This window comes from Saccostrea cucullata, unplaced genomic scaffold, assembly GCF_032062105.1.
Source record: "Saccostrea cucullata isolate Sc308-1 unplaced genomic scaffold, CSIRO_AGI_Scuc_v1 ctg1276, whole genome shotgun sequence".
NCBI classification, from domain to species: Eukaryota; Metazoa; Mollusca; class Bivalvia; order Ostreida; family Ostreidae; genus Saccostrea; species Saccostrea cuccullata.
In genome coordinates this window covers 136,742-155,203 of record NW_026927281.1, presented here as the reverse complement: position 1 = coordinate 155,203, position 18,462 = coordinate 136,742, and the positions used below count along the sequence as shown (strand labels likewise).

At 33.1% G+C, this 18,462-nt stretch overlaps 1 protein-coding gene across 1 annotated transcript; it reads left to right on the top strand.

Annotated features, from left to right (window-relative positions):
• Positions 1–1,580: 1,580 nt before the first annotated feature.
• Positions 1,581–3,246, top strand: LOC134273941 (potassium voltage-gated channel subfamily A member 1-like). The gene has a single exon (XM_062756166.1). It carries the CDS (start codon positions 1,581–1,583, stop codon positions 3,021–3,023), a length of 1,443 nt encoding a protein of 480 aa, XP_062612150.1. The 3' UTR covers positions 3,024–3,246.
• The last annotated feature ends 15,216 nt before the right edge of the window (positions 3,247–18,462 follow it).

The following is an 18,462-nucleotide window of genomic DNA, read 5'->3' as shown; positions in this document are numbered from 1 at the left end:
CACTACCATTCTTTCTATTATATTGAAGGGTACCCATCTCTCATTATCCCTAACTTCTTCTATACCACTGAATAAGATATAATGATACATTCACATATTCTTTTTTAATATACTGTCATTGTGCACCTCGTATTTCACTTTTTGAGCCGACACTTATTTTTGGTCTCAAATAGCAGAACATGGACTTTGTCATTATATTCACATTGGGGGGGGTGGTGAAATCAGTGCTCACAGTACCTCTAGTTTTGAATGAAAATTACATAATAAAATGTACCGAGATGCACATTGCAATGTTATCAGATTCTATGAAAATTTTAAAAAAAAATGTATATATTTGCTAGGTTAGTGATATTACTTACAAGTATCAGTAAAAGAAAACGTCAATGAAACAGCGCTAGTTATTAATATAAGTAGATATGTCCAAGTTATTTCACCTGAACGAATCCACAAACTCTTGGAATATATACATGTATTGTGTCTATTGGTTGTCGATATACCGGCTCGTTAGGCCATGTTTGGGATGCCCAGAGTCGCGTGTATACTTACGAACGGGGATAAGCTATGTGTTTTCTTGCTGAGAACCACAATATGTAGGCTCTTTGGGGTCATTAACAATATATTAGCAGAATTTGGGTGATTCGACATGTATGCTGGCTTACTGTTGAAAATTTACAGTTTTACGATGGACGACGAATAAATTGAACTATATTTCTGTGCAGAATAAGCGTTTCTGGTGCAATGTACAAGTAGAACAGAAAAATTCAATTGATTGAGGAGCATCCAGAAAATATTTGTCAGGGAAAACACTGTGATTTTATTTCGTTTCGTGTTGAACTGAACTATCGTTGACTGTACACTGAGAGAGACGACATAAAACGAAGTAACAGTCGAGTTTTAAAACTGTTTGAAAGGACTTTTCACTGGGCTTTAAATATGTTTCCTTTAGTTAGGAACTATACATTTAATTGGACAAACTGTAGTCTAACAAATAACCCTTTACTTACGTTCCATATTTATTTACTGGATTTAAATTCATCTTGCACTCAAGGAGAGTATGGGATTTTTCAATCACATTCGTTGTCCAAAAATTCGAACAAAAGGTATCGTAGTGGATTGCTTTATTCAACACTTAAATGTTTACTATGTGTGAAGGAATTAAAGAGTGTCTGTTGGTCCCTTGTATCGTTATATACCCTGTGTGTACCTTAAAGAAAGGTCAAATTATCAGGATCTGTACAGGACCAAAATGAGGGGGGCTGCCGCATTTGCTTTGTTCTTGGATTAAATTTTTACACCGATTATACCATGAATAAATCGTTATTTAACGCAGTTAAAAACTAACGTTAATCTTCTTTCATATTTTACCACGTGACGTTGGATTAAATGTAAGTGAGGGATTAATGTGACCATTTAAATATTTTTTCATGTGTATTAAACTTTTAGCAGTATATAACAGAGGTGGAGATTCTACTTTAGAGTTCAAATTTTATACGTAAATTATCAATGAATTTCTCGGGAATAATTACGCGGTTTTGTGAGGCTAAGAATTTATAGCCGTGTGGTACTTTAACTGGTTGAAGATGCATTTCGTGGCAAGAAATACTACCAACGAAACAGGTCTTAGACCACCGAACCATCATTTGAGTCCCGGTGTGTATGGACATCGTCACCGGTCAAATTCTAACGACTCTAAGCACAGCTGGTTCAAGTATAAACTCGCCGGGTCGGGATCCCAAATAATTCCCAGCAGTGATAACGAGGCTACTGATGACGAAGTCGATTTTAACGAAAACGAGGACCTTACTCAGGAATTCGTCAAAAGCAATGAACTGACAAAGGACCACGACTGTGCAAAAGAGGGTTGTAATCGAGTGGTTCTTAACGTGAGTGGAATGCGGTTCGAAACCCAGATGCGGACTTTAAATCGTTTGCCACATACACTCCTCGGAGATAAAGAAAAAAGAGACAAGTTTTGGGATCCTCGCACACAAGAATATTTTTTTGATCGCCATCGGCCAAGTTTTCCTGCCATTTTATATTTCTATCAAAGTGGAGGAAGACTGGAGAGACCAATTGAAGTGCCAAGTGATATCTTTCTTAGCGAGCTTCAATTCTTTGAACTTGGAAAGAATGTGATAAATTCCTATAAAAAGAAAGAAGGGTTTTTCATGGAAACTGATGAAATCCCAGAAATGCCTGAAGGAACGTTTCAAAGGCGAATTTGGGAACTATTAGAATACCCAGAATCCTCGATCCCAGCTCGCGTTTTAGCTGTGTTTTCGGTAGTTCTTATTGTAACTTCAGTAGCAACGTTTTGCGTGGAAACTCTTCCAGTATTCAATGGTACACAGTGTGTGAACACGACTATCATTTCTGAAAACGGTGAAGCCATTTCAAGATTGATGCCAAATTTTGTCCATCCACTTTTTATTATCGAATCCGTCTGTATTGCGTGGTTTGTAATAGAACTTATTGCGAGGTTTATATTCTGTCCCTCCAAGCTCAAATTTATGAAAAGTATGATCAACTGGATTGATTTGGCCTCAATAACCCCATATTTCATTTTCATGACTGTTTTCTTAGTCACTTGGAAATGTGAACAAGGAAACCAAGGCGGAATTCTCTCCGTTCTAAGGGTGTTTCGTGTTGTACGTATTTTTAAATTAAGCAAACATTCGGAAGGCCTCAAAATTCTAGGAAAGACACTACAGACGAGTATGCAGGAACTTAGTATGTTTGTTTTGTTTCTAGCAATAGGCATCGTGATTTTTGGTGGTGCTATTTATTATGCCGAATTGCCAGAAAAGCATACCTTTTTCACAAGTATTCCAGATGCATTTTGGTGGGCAGTCGTTTCCATGACGACTGTAGGATACGGGGATGTTTATCCGAAAGGTGTTTTCGGAAAGCTAGTCGGAAGCCTCACAGTGTTGTGTGGATTATTAGCCATTGCGCTTCCGGTTCCTGTTATAGTTACAAACTTCAATAACTTCTACAGGAACTCGATGAATAAGCCGAAGTAACATTTAATGTTCAAATGAGAGGCCCTCTTTTTTCTATTTAAGATATACTTGTAGCAAACCAGATTGCCATGTGCTTAAATAAGTGCTGAAACCAGAGGACTTGCAATTCGGTTGATGCAAAGCATAATTAGCTTTCAAAGAAATCTGTGATAAACTTTTTTGAAATCAGTCCATTTTCTCCCGAGTCTTTCTTATTTTTCCACTTCACAAGGTGCATTATAAATTTACCCACTTTGTTAACATCACATATTTGATGTGTGACAAAATATATACAATTGGTTAATTTTTATATTCTTGTTTTTTGTCAGCATGATTTGATCATTGAGAGCAGAGTGAATGTAGTTCCATGTCTTTGATTATATGAAACACGTATATTTATTGAATTTCTCGAGCTAACTGGTGCATGCTTCTTGTAGTGTTTCTACGTGATAGGTGTCCGTGTGACTAGCACACAAATATATTCACTTTATCTGATTTAGAAAAAAAAGAAGAGTAAAAATGACTAAAAAAAGCCATGCATAAGCCTAAACAGTCGAATTTAGAGCTGCCACATATGTTGTATTTTCATTACCAGCCTATTTTCAGTACAGAGTATCACTGTGACTACAATTTACAATAGTTTGAATCTCATCGTGTATACATGACTGGTGAGTTTGCACGAAAATGTTTTTTAATTCATTTCATAGTTCGTTCCACAAAAATACCCCCAGTTAAAAAACCATATCAATCTTTATTTTTTGATTAATTTAATTTATTTTATTTTATTTATATTTAATTGTTTTCTCTATTTTATATATATGTTTGATTTTATTTTTAAATCTTATTTTATTTACTTCTTTGATTAGGTTTTATTTTGTTTTATTTTTTTTTAGTAATATGAAGTCCACAACACACATTACTCATGTAATAGAAATAAAGATTGCCGATTTTCAAAATTTTGAAAGGGACCTTTAACTTATCAAAATCGATATTTTTAAAGTCAAGGGACATTTTTTTATAGAATATGTTTAAATAATTATTATAATTATAATACTAATATGTATACTTTGATTATTTAAACTTAATTTCGAAGGTAGTAAAATTTATTCAAACAGGCCCAAATGTCATTAAATTTAGAAATCCCTCTTCTAAGAATCAATTTGATTTATGAAAATTTTAAAAAGGTTTTCATATATAATTACACTGTACATTTCAAGAAATTGACATTGTGAATTACTGTTTACAAATTCAAACATGTGAGAGCAAACTGTTTAATTTCTTGTCACTTTATGAAATAATTATTAATTTTTTTTTAAAGAAAACAAAGATCATCTTAGGTTTGCTTAACCCTTCTATGTGACCTTGGTAAGTAACGATCAGTAATGGTAGTATGGACAACCAGATACAGCTGTTTAGTGACCATTACTGATATCAAATCTACCTGATACTATTCATAAGCTCACCCTAAGTAGCAACACTTTCCTGGAACTTGTGTTATCCACTATTACATATTCTAAAATGTGAACAATTTCGTCCAATGATGAAATAAATATGATACAAAAATTTCATTGCTGCTAAGAGTGACTTCTCTAAATGCTATATGAACGTATGCCATTGGTCATTTATTACGAAAGCCCAGAAGGCTCATTCGAGATTCGAGTTTCCAAATACGAGATTCGAAATTCGAGATTCAAAATTCGAAATTCGAGATTCAAAATTCGAGTTTCGAGATTCAAGATCCAAACTAACCAATCAAAAGACAGCTTCAACATTTGATTACTTCCCTTTATTATGTTTTTACAATCAAGAAATAATTCAATATAATTATATCAAATGGGTCATTTGATTAAATAACAGTGCAAGAAAAATTGTTATATATATTAGAAGGAAATTTAAATAATTTATCGGTTTTTTGATCAGCAACAAATATTTCAATTTATATCATAGATTCTTAAATATTAAATAGATTACATATATCAGGAGTATATATATTTTTGTATTGTCCACTAACCTTAATTTCTAACCTTACTAGACGAAAAAGTCGCTGGCGTAAAATCCCAAGAATAATCGCTAAATTTAAAAAAAAAAACAATAAACAAACAAAAAAAACCCCACTATATATTACCCCACTTTACAAAAGAGAATGCTGTTTACGGAGAAAATGTGGGATTATTACGTGATGCAGAGTCAGTCCGATAGCATGGACTAAGACAGAAATATATAAGAGTTGCGTCAAGCGAAAAGGAACCTTCGTGACATAAACGTAATTACGTCACAATAGCGCTTCAAAGACATGACGTCTAGTCTGCGCGTTTGCCGATAAAAAAAAATATACGATAAAGCAAAACAAAAAATTATTTGCATGATACATATTTTTTAGAAAATAGACACGCCTAGAACTGTCTTGAAAAAAATGTTTAATATCGTCAATTTATAGATTTACTGGTAATTTTTTCAAAAAAAATTATATTAACTAATTTAAGTTTTGATTGTTTATGAATGGTTTAATTTATTCATGAGCTGTTAATTATGTACGTGCGTAGACTCTGAAAACAATTCTTTTAGCTTTCCGACTGAGCTCCAGTCTCTACAGATAAGCAAGTGGTCCCTATTATTTATTTCAATGTTTTGTTTTTTTTCTTTTGGATTTTTTTAGGGGGGGGGGTGGTTATATATAACGCATTCCAGATTGTTTCCAGAAAGTCCGAGATTTGGCGACTCAGTGCCCAAAGTTTGTCATCAGAGATTAAATATTCGATTCTAGCATGGTTGCAATAGCATTTTGTCAATTTACATGTATATTAAGAACATAAATATAAAGTCAGCAGCTAAGAAACTGTCTGTATAGCCATGTCATAAAGGATGAAGCGGTAAAAGCCATACGGACTTCCATCTTTACTCGCTACTATTAACACGTCACCTTAGATACAACAAAGCTTTGAAAATTTAACTGTTTGACGCAATAAAATGTGAAGATAAGAAACCGTGGTCATTTTCAAAACTAATTTGTGGCGTTGTTTTCATTGCCTAAGTTAATTGCAATAAATTAAAACTAAACACGGTAACATAAGGTAAGCTGATGTTGTTGAAGTCGAAAATTAAGAGCGAAATATAGGTCATGTATTGAATCAGACGCATGTAGGTCATTAGCTTTATTTCCTGATTATTTCAGGCAAAAACAGTAGTTCCAGACTATAAATATGAGCACATCTTTAGTTTGTAATCTTACATAATATTGTAATTAAAAGGTTTGATTAACCCCCCCCCCCCCCTGTTTTTGAATGTGATTGTTTGTATTACTACGAAAAGGGAAGCATTTCAAGGATAAATTCCGATTTTTTAAAATTAATTTATTATTCGTTTCGATTTCGCTTGTTCATCATCGTTTTCATGTATTTATTTTACTATTAGTTTCTGTTTTTTAGTTCGACCATAACCACTTTGAAAACACTGGTACATACACCATATCCCAACCCCACCCCTTCTTCTAAAAAAAAGAACATCGCTCATATACATGTATTTGATCAATGAATGAAGTTCCGGATCATTATCTTGAAATCCCCATCATCAGAAGAAGTGTTGTAGATTTTTTTTCAAACTTCGATAGTTCCGTGATAGATGATTTTTACAGAGTATCAAGATAATCTGATATCTGGGAAGCTGTGCACCCCCGTTCTCAATTCACACTGCGATTGTAAAATCATGCAATGCTTACATTCACGAACTCTTATTTTTGTGAACTCTTTATAATTTTGACTGAGGACTCCCTCTTTGATCTCTTAAAAAAATCTTTTATAAAGCCCTTTCCTACAAATGAAGTTGCTTTCTATACCTGTCTGTTTACTGGGTATAATTTTTTTTTTTTTAATCAGGAATAAATTTAGAAATTTTGGCAATTTTATTTTAAGAATTACCCACCCTATAATATCCTGACTATAAGAAAGAAAAGTTGGAATTAATATTAATTTTAACTAGTACGTTTTGTGAATAATATCCTTTAATCTTCAATAATTTCTAATTTTAATTTATATATGATTTTTTTTTTGGGGGGGGGGGGGGGTATGGCGTACATATATCACTCGGAGCTCCTCGGATGGCTCGTGTACCATTTTGAATGGAGTGTATAGCGAATAAGCCGAAGAATACCGAATGTGCACATTATGCATAATGAGATTTTTTTGCTTACAATCACATGCTCATTGCTGAGAATAAATAATTTAAGGAAATTTCTACCGATTACAGCGTGTATATTGTTTGGATTTTCAGCGGTGAGGCCAATTCAACTCCATATAAACATATATTGTCTTGTTCTCATTGACACTAAGTATGAATTCAACTGATTATTTAATTTACAGTATGTAACTGTGCATGAACTTGTTTATTCAAATAATGTTTAAATTGTACATCTGTAAGTTAGAATGTCATGCGGGACCCTTGACTTGATAAAAAATATTGCATGAAACAACGTACCAACCCGTGAATAGGTGACACATAAGAAGTTATACATTAACCATTTTAGTATATTCTGAAAGTAAAATTTTAACGTCCAACTTTGAATTGATTGTGTTGCATCAAACCTTGATATATACGTAATCTTGGCATTTTTATCGCTATTTTTTAGTCCAGAACAAATTAAATTCCTTAATTTTTTTTTAATGAGAATTAAAAAAACACGTTTTTTAGGTCAAGTCCACTTAGAGTAGCTATTACTTATTGATACTATATGTGTAAACCAGTATATTTCATTAAAATTTAGCATCTTAAATCATTGTCACACAGGCAAGTAACCGTGGGGGGGGGGGGGGGGTGTTAAAATACTTGTATTCTATTTTGAATTGGGAGATTTTCCACATTACAATATAATTTCCAATTGAAATAAAATTAAGGGAAATCTTTTTTGAAAGAAGCGTTAAATAATTGATAGGAAAAAAATACAACGCCTGAAGGTTGCACCCCAACCACTAGGGCTGGGTATTAGCCGGAGATTTCGTATTGCGATATATTGCGATATTTTGAACTGTATTGCGATATGTATTGCAATATTTTCAACGTAATAAAAATGGCATTTTTTCACTATATTTACTTTAATTCACACGCAGAATGTACATAACTAAGATAAATAACCTACACGGAAAAAAATCTTGTTAATTTCTTTTAAGTTATGCTCTGAAATGCTCCCACAAAACAACTTCTGTCTTAATGTTTGGCTTAATAACAAACATTCATAAGTCCATTTTTATATATAATGACAAAATTCCTTAATCTAAGCATATTGCCAATATATCGATATTACAAAATCGTATTGCGATACGATATTTTTTGTCATTGTATTGCAATATATTGAAATATCGATATTATTGCCCAGCCCTACCAACCACCCCCTACATTTAGTTCAGAGAAGTACCATAAAAAATACATGTAGGTACTGCCTAAGGGTTTGTCTTTGTGGAGGTGGGTTGCCGATTATACCGGAAAAGAAAATTAAAGGGACATTCGTGACAAAATTTTGAAAAATCGGGTTTTCGCCGTTTCTGAAAGAGCTAGTCTTTCTGAATATTTTGATACCAAATATTCTAGATTTTTTCATTTGTTTTGCTTTTGTTTTGTTTTTTTTTTTTTGGTTGAGCGATAAATCTCGGGATTTTACAATTTTTTGATATTGTATACATGATGAATAAGTCTAATATAGATATTTTGTTAAAAAATGTCCAATTAGCCCTAGGGTTGAATATCGAGGGGAGGGGGGTCCCGTCCACAAGTACCTGTGGATTTCCCAATAGAGGAAATGCAAATAAATCAAATGTACACAATACAAAAATATATATACTCCTGATATGTGTAATCTATTTAATATTTAAGAATCTATAATTTAAATTGAAGTATATCTAGCCGATTAAAAATCCAATAGTTATTTAAATTTCCTTCAAAATTATATAAAACTCTTACTTGAACTGTAATTTAATTTAATGACCCATTTGATATAATTATATTAAATGATTTCTTGATATTATAAACATAATAAGGGGGGTTTTCAAATGTTAAACCCGCTTTTGATTGGTTAGTTTGGATCTTGAATCTCGAAACTCGAATTTTGAATCTCGAATTTCGAATTTCGAATCTCGAATGAGCCTTCTGGGCTTTCGTAATTTATCTACATAGGCCTATACTGCATTTATTTTTCTTCAGTTATATGAGAACGTTTTGATTCCCTGTAATACATTGACATTACTAGGTTTTCTACATGCATTTGATCTACATTTCCTTATAAATGCTTTAAAACTACTTTTGATCTGACACTTATTTTGGGTATCACAGAGTAAAACATGGTTCTTGCCATTATGACCATATGGGAGGCGGGGAATCATTTATTTAGCTCAGTGCTCACAGTACGTCTAGTTTATCTACATATGCTGCAGTTTTTTCACAGTTTCTTGAGAAGGTTTTGGTTCCCTGTGATTCATTGCCATTACTAGCTAGGTTAAGTTTTTCTACATGCATTTGACCAACATTTTTATAATAAATGCTTTAAAACTGTTCATTTAAGGTATCGTCTATCTTACGTTTTATCCAGACATCCGGGCTTTTGAGAGTAATTAACCCAAGGCTTCTTGAATATCTACAGCTCCTAATCAATAGATTAACGTACAATACAAGTTATACAATAAATATTTAATCTAATAAGGACCACTGATGTCAATGTCGGGCCATTTATATGTTATCAAGGGAAATAATCGGGGAAGGAGAAAGGGTCATAAAAAGATATCGATGCCTAGAGCAAGTGGTCTCGATACATGTACGTGTATATACAAGTGATATATACAGAAAGTCAGGTCTATTTTAAATATTGATAATCATATTTGTTAGTTTTTATTTTTATAAATTGGAATTGTGGAAAAAAGGGGTTTTTTTTTTATCCCATTTAAGGTCAAAGGGCAGATACAAATATAGGGCAATTAAATTTTTTAATGATTTACATCTTCGTGACAAAAAAATGTCATTGCACAGAACGAAAGCATATAGTAATGGAATGCCGTAAACGCTATTTGGAAATTAAAATCATACGAAAGCCTACAAGGGTCAAATTAGAAAATGAAGGAAAAAAAAGATTAAGTCGTTATAACGACTTTTTATCTCGTTATTACGACTTTTTATCTCGTTATAACGACTTTCTTAATTCATAATAACGACTTTTTATCTCGTAATAACGACTTTTTATCTCGTAATTACGACTTATTATCTCGTTATTACGACTTTCGTAAGCCGTAATAACGACTTTTTATCTCGTTATTACGACTTTTTATCTCGTTATTACGACTTTTTTTCTCGTTATTACGACTTTTTTTCTCGTAATAACGACTTTCTTAAGTCGTAATAACGACTTTCTTAAGTCGTAATAACGACTTTTTATCTTGTAATAACGACTTATTATCTCGTTATTACGACTTTCCTAAGTCGTAATAACGACTTTTTATCTCGTACGTTATTACGACTTTTTATCTCGTTATTTCGCCTTTCTTATTAAGTCGTAATAACGACTTTTTATTTATTTTTTTTTTTCATTTGAAACATTTCTTTAACTTGATCCTTCTAGGAGAAAAAACGGAAACGTGCCCGGTATAACGGTGTCGTGTAGCTGAAAACGCGATGATTGTTTAGTTATAAAATTGTCAAAACAGTTGCACTAGAGTTTGACAATTTATTTATGCCAAAAATCCGTAATTATTGACAATATTTGGACTTGTTTTGTTTACACACTTATAATCTAAATCAATATTTCGCTAAATTGAAGACATTAGTGTTGCACATCGCAGAAATCATTTCAAAATATTATATCTGATACATAAACGCGTGTCAAAAGCAAACTAAAGGGGGGGGGGGGGGGGGGGGGCTAAACCAACAAAAAATGTTTGGGGGCTACTCAGTAAGCCCCAATTATCAATGCTTATGTAGACTACATTTAATATGTATTTCTTTGCAAAAAGGGGTTTAAATTGTTGTTCAAATGTACTTTTACATTCCTCGTTCACAGACAAAAACTTTCAAAATATCAACGTGAAAGTCTGTGCTATATATAACCAAATTACCATATATTGACAACTCCTTTCCGTACCTGGCTATATTGCAACAAAAAGTGTTGGGGGGGCACTGAACTTTTTCATCAGCAGGAAAGTTATGTTTGAGAAAATAATGGGGAAGCCTCCACCCCCCGCCCTGCAACGTGCCTAATAAGCAGATGATACTCGTTTTCTTTTGTCAGTTTGATGTATAAATCCACTTTACTAGGTGGTCATAAGTTTCCGTAATACGGAAAGGTCAAAAACAGCAAACCATTGAAAATAATCTTACTAAAAGAAAATCGTAATAACGAAATAAAAAGTCGTTATTACGACTTAAGAAAGTCGTTATTACGAGATAAAAAGTGGTAATAACGAGATAAAAAGTCGTTATTACGACTTAATAAAGTCGTTATTACGAGATAAAAATTCGTAATAACGAAATAAAAAGTCGTAATAACGAGATAAAAAGTCGCAATAACGAGATAAAAAGTCGTTATTACGACTTAATTTTTTTTCTTCATTTTCTTATTTGACCCTTGTAGGCTTTCGTAAAATCAAGTTTTTTACGTGCTGTTTTTTTTTTTCAGTATATGATGGGAAATCATCATCTCCAGAACATTGGACATTCTACCATGTACACACAGCCACGTTGAATATAAAATAATTGAGGGAAATGAGATCGAGGCAAATGCGTCACTAAATGTTTCTAAATTTCCAAGAAAGATTTTTGAAAAATATTCTACATGTATTTTGATCTCTTTACGATCATTGCCTTATTGCACTTACCGATATATGCACTTCAACATAAGTTCTAGTTTCAGTGAATCAGAAACTACCCTAGATACCTGATCTTAAAGTATCATTTTAACCCCAAAATCACACATGTGAGATACCCATGAGCTTCCGCTGCCCCCCCCCCCCCCCCCCCCCCCGAGAATCTTTAGCCGGACCAGCTGGAAACCTGGTTGGCCCAGGAAACCTCGCCTTACTTTTAAGTTTCTCTTGTTAAGAAGATTTGTTAGAGAAACCTGTGTGTTCTAAGTTTTAAACACCCAATTTTATGTTAACGCCCCCAAAATTTACCTGATTCAAGATCAATAATGTACCGCCTGTCAATCATTAAAAAAAACAATAGCTTCTGATTTGATTGACAGATCAGCTACCTGTGCTAGCTGATAATCTGAGTTTGCATGTTTTGAAGACGATTGCCTTGTCGCACGCCAAACTCTTTCATGTACCCGCCTTGTACACACACGGGTTAGAAAACTCCAATATGTTTGAATTTTATTTCAGAAAATAATTGAAAGTAGATTATTAAAACATTGTCATCATCAAATATTTATTTTCTATCTTCACTGCTGTTTGTTACTTGTAAATGTTACAGTATATCGTCTGCGATAACTGTAGAAAAAAGACCGTCCACAGAAACCGGCTGTATTTGTCGTAATTGGAAGTCAGGCGATTAAAAATATTTTTTAATGAATGGGGTATAAGAAAAATATTCAGCACTAATTAACGGCAGTTTACAAAAGATGTTTTATTTTTTACAATGGCTACATTCTGCGTGATCTTGTACAAAAATTTATGTCAGAATTAATCCTCGAATTCCCTCTTGCGTCTGTCTATATTCGTTATGAAAAGGTAAAAATAATTAATAGTGATCGATTTTGAAAAGAAATCTTTCTAACAATAAGCAATAAGCCGAAGGCGTGTATGCATAAAATTATCACGCAAGCCAATCGGCAAGATCTGCCAAGAAAAATCATCATTATAAAACAAATTTCAAACAACAGGACATGCAAGGGGCTTTGCACGGCATAAACTGGAATAACCGATAAACAAAGTTATTCTTAAAGTTAGTTTACCACTTCTAGTTCTTATATAGATATACGTTTCTCTTAAGGAATAAATAAAATATAAAATTCCATGGACTTTTGACATAACTTGCATGTGAAATGTACATGAAGAGCATTGACATAAATATTGTTCAAAGAAAAAATTCACAAGAAAGTTCGAAAAGAAAACTTTTGTATTTTCATCATTTTGTACAAGCCAATTTACATGATATTGCATGAAAAAAAGTATTTACACAATTTTCAAACAAAAAGAAATTTGCCTGAATATCACGAGAGTCACATCTCCCTGTTTGATTCGTGATTTTGAAAATACCAAAAACAACCTAGAGGTAATTTGATCAGTGAGCTCACTAAATGATGGCCTAGTTTTGCTTTGGAAGACCCGATTAAGTGTCAGATGAAAAAGGTAAAATAAAAGGTGCACAATGGCATTATGTAATAAAGATCTGTGAAGGTGTCATAATTTTATCCAGGATTTGCGGATGAGAGATAGGTACACTTCAATATTACAGAAAGAATGGCAGTATCCATGTTTTGCCACTGGAAAGCTGAAATACGTACATGTATGTGTCCGATCAAAAAGTAAAATAGGAGGTGCACAATTGCACTATGTAACAAAGTTTCTGCACAGTGAAAGTATCATTAAATTTCAGTGAGTGGTATAAGAGGAACTGAAGAGTAAAGATGGGTATCCCAAAGCGTAACAGACGGACCGACGACGTACGGACAGACATCCCGATCACTATATATCCTCCGACTTTTCAAGCGGGATTATTATCAATCGGGGGTATGAAAAGTCATTGCCAAACAACATTGACTTCATATATTTTCAAAGAAGAATAAATGATTGTATGGATTATGTATCTAAGGATGGACACTAAATATGTATGTACCATTCGTTCTCCAACATAAATATTTAATCGCCTCTTTCTTTTTATACCCCCCCCTCCGCTTGAAAAGTGGGATGATATATATATTATAATAGTGATCGGGATGTCCGTCCGTCTGTTACGCTCTGGGATACCCATCTCTCATCCGCACTCCTCTTTTACTACTGAATGATACCGGTATTTAAAGAGACTTTCGCAGAATCTTTGTAAAATAATGGCATTGTGCACCTCCTATTTTACTGTTTGATCCGACACATATTTTTGGTTCCCCAGAGTAAAACATGGACACTGCCATTCTTTTTATAATATACTGAAGGGTACCCATCTCTTAGTTGCAACTCCTCCTATACCACTGAATAAAATTAAATGACTGCCGTCATGAGAAAAGGGCCCTTATCTTTTGACGTCACAATGCTCAGAAAACGACGTCAAAGTCGCGGTATTGTAAACACGGAAGTAAAAAAAAAATTGTCAACTCCGTTTCGTGATCTAGAAAAAAAAAGATTTCAAAGTGTAACAAAAATTTGAAATTTGATGCGGACATTTTAATAGGTATATAGTATGATATTATTACTATTTAATACGTGTACGTGAATTTATTTATAATTCTGCTTAAGTACATGTATTTAACTTGATGTTGATTGATACATCGGGCATGCACCTTGCTATGAACAGCGATGAAAACGACGTCTATTCGTGACTAAATTAAAGATGCTGCCTTTTTGTTTTTGAGAAATTTCCAAATGCTTAAATTTGAATTCATTTTAAGAAATCTTAATATTAAAAGGTGTATTCCATTCCATACACCTCATAGTATTTTGTTCAGAGAGAGCAAGAAAGTGAGGTCTATGCACTTATTGTATTACCGTTCTTATAAGCGCTTTTTTTTTTCTCTGAAAAATATATACCATAATTTAAATTTAGCCATTTTAATTTTAATCCATAGTTAATCATACTGATGTACCCCGAAAGCTAGCCCACTGTTAACTGTCGATTTTAAAATGTATGTAAAAAAGGGGGATAAGTAGACAAGCCCCAAAAAATATATGCGAATAAAAATATAACCGGTCAAAGTTCAAACTAAAAAACATAACCATCTTTGACTGGATATAAATATTCCGGTAACATGGGAGGTCCAATTAAACCTTCTACATCAACAATGAATAATTCTATACTAAATCAACAGTAAGAGAATATGCTGAGGAAAAAAAGGGAAAAATACGGAGGATGGGGGTGCCATGAAAATTTTGCTAAGAATAAATTTTGTTTCAAAAACTAATTTAAAATGATCCAATAAATACATGTTTCAATTTTCTTAAATTTTTTCGATGAAATGAATGAATGAAATCCTACTGAACTGAAATATGTTTAGGAATTAAATACAGCTATTGCAGACTTTTCCCAAAAACATTATGCCTAATTTTAAAGAAATGAACAATATGACATCGACAGTAATATTATGAATGAGGATATTTATAAACCAGAAAAAAATACTATAGATTAAGAGAAATGATAGCTGAAGAAGTGTTGCTCCCCCCCCCCCTCCCCCAACACACACACAAAAAAAAAAAAAAAAAAACGGCAGACCAGAGAGCTACAATGCCACTCATGGTAAAAACTGTATAAGTGCATTTATTATGCACAAAATAGTTGCGCTTAGTTCTGGATTAATTCTTCCAAATTCTTACCTAAATCACGAAAAAGATAGATTTAAAAGAAAATACCTTACTCCTCTATAAAGTACTCTCGTAGTTGACATCTGCACGAAGTGTGTTGGACGGGGGAATATCTTTCAAACCAAAATGGCAGTATAAAAAAACGAAGTTTTCGATAATCTCAATATCAGGACCAGGAGGGCTATTAACAACAATTATAAGAAATGTTTTGTTGTGAAAACAGTGAAATAATATGTTAGGAACACACAGTTCGTAATATTTTGAGATGGCATTTTAAAACATGGAGAAATAAATAGAGAAACAGCACACCTTTTTCAATGGGTGGAAATGCAGTTCTCTGTCAAAATATTTTCTTCGGAGAGCTACAGATCTGCAGCTAGCGAAAGACGTACGAATTCCTGGCTAATGTCAGATATGGCGACATCTTTTGAGAATCACTAATAGAGCAAAAAGTCTTAATGACAAGTGGTTATGGGTGTAATTTCCAAAAGTTATGAAAATATTTAAAATCATAAACCACTTCAAACCTTAGACAACAAAGAAGTCTGAATTTTAGAATGATGAAAAAAATAAATTTAAGCACTGGTGATGTTCATTGCGGAAAAAAAGGACGTTCGTGCAAAACTTTAATGGTCGTGACTGACTATTGAATTCATGATATGAAGTAAATAAGTCTCGTTTTACTTTAACTCTGATACATGTACATGTATCTAAATACCCTGTATATCTCGACATTTATTAAATTTCCGTTGAAATCGAAATACTGAAGTTGATATCATAATCCTATAATGACTCTGAGGAATAGAATTAATAAACAAACTCAAATATTTCTGTATTGAAAGAAAAATACTGTCTACATTAGAGTAGCACGCAAGAAGCATCAGGGAGGGCCGGGGGTACATTGAAAGTCCGGTTGGCCCCCCCCCCCCACTTTTTGTTGCAGCAGTCAAATTAGTGCACAATAGGACAAAAGGCAGTGTATTATATTTGATAAAGAAAAATTGATACTGCAAAAAGTCTGATTTAACACCCCTCCCCCCAACGGTGAAATTGGATTCGAGTTTGGACAATCCCCACTTTTTGTTTTATTTTATGTTGAATTGGATTTTTATTTTGGTTGTCCCCCACCCTCTTTTCAAACGATGCTACGTCACTGAGTCGTAGGGAACAGGCGAAATAGAGTCATATATATATATACTGAATATATATTTTTTAATTTCGATATATCGAGAAAGTAGTACATGTGTGTTTTGAACTAATAACTAAGAAAAAATGGATTATAGAGGTAGATTATAACTTAACCGCATCGCCTCATACAAAATACATAAACGTGTGTTGGACGTTATATTTCATTATTGGTTAAGACAATCGCATCGAAATGTGAAAAGCTTTTATTAGGTGTCAGATTAGCCAATGTCACGGAGGAAGATGAAAAGATGACCTTTCCTGGCCTTAAAAAATACAAATGTTATGTTCAAACGAAACAGAGTAAATGTGCCTCAAAATTAACAAAAAAAAAGGTGAATGTGCAGAAATATTTGGGACCGATTTTAACCGTGATTTACTTTAAAAAAAAAAAGAAGTTAAAGTACAATTTCAATTTTAGGAATAAGTTCAAAGGAAGTTTCAATTTAAGGTACGGTATAAAAACCATTCAAAAGACAATCCTTTGACATCATTTCCCTCTTTATTATAATTATTTTTACACCATAACTAAGACAGGCGAAGAAAATGATTTGTATAAACAATTGAAGGTAAGTGCTTTAAACATTTTAATAAAATATTCAAAAAAGTAAACTTTAAAAAAATCCGCTTGCATGGAGGTAGAGAACATGAATTCAATTCATGCATTCCTAATTTTTATTGGCGTATCTGCATTTATTCATTTTTCGGTGATACAGAAAATATATGGTGTTTTGATCCTATCGTAACAGTTATAGAGAAAAAAGTGACGTGTGTGTGATGGTGAGTGAATTATGAATTTTGATGACTGATAATAAAATTATTTTCTTTTTAATATCGGGTTCGAAGTGCTTTTTTGCGAGGGAATGCCCCGTCCTTCAGGGATTCTCTATTTATTTTAATGTTTAAGTGTCACAAGTGCTTTATATACATGTATATTATAAATTGAGAAGATTATTTTATATCACAAGAATAATTCGTATGGATTTAATCAAGTATAATTTTTCCTACTGAATATATTATAAACCTTTCCTAGATTTTCTCTAGACCCACAGCCCCCCTTCACGATATTACTAGATCTGTTCTAAAATAGTATGGAAATACTTATAACATACGAAATCCCTTAGGAATAGTCACGTTGTCGCCTGGAAGAAAAAATATTTTCTCAAGTTTATAATTCTCAAAACTATTGAGTTTATTTAAAGAGCGTTATTTTAATACAATTTTTGGAAACGGTATTAGACACAGTCAACGTCATTACGTTTTCAGTGCGTAACGTCAAAGTTGTTTTGATTCGCTTTACTAAAATGCCCATAAAATAGTGAAAAAGCGAGATATTTTCAAAACTTATGTATATTTGCACTCAGAAAGAGTCCGGCTATCAAAATTTACCAAAAAGTCAATTTATGAAAATTTGACCCTAAGCTTAAGGGCCCTTTTCTCATGACGGCAGTCAAATGATACTTTCAAAGATTCTTTATTAAATAATGCCATTGTGACCTCCTATTTTACCTCCTGATCAGACACTTATTTCGGGTCTCCCAGAGCAAAACATGAACTTTGCCTTTATAACCATCTGGGAGGTGGGAGGTATCATTTAGTGAGTTGCTCACAGTACCTCTAGTTTTAATGACAATTGCTTGAGAGTAACAATGTGAGTGGGTCTGTTTTAATATATCCCATGCAGGTTATATGCGACGGAATCTCGTATGATATCTTTTAAAGTTAAACCTTAACATGGGTTATATGCAACAAAATCTTAAAATTAACCGTTAAATAATTATGTCCAAGAGAAGGTC

What these genes read in the sequence shown, in the direction of transcription:
- LOC134273941 (XM_062756166.1), top strand. Translation starts at nt 1,581, where the DNA reads ATGCATTTCGTGGCAAGAAATACTACCAACGAAACAGGTCTTAGACCA.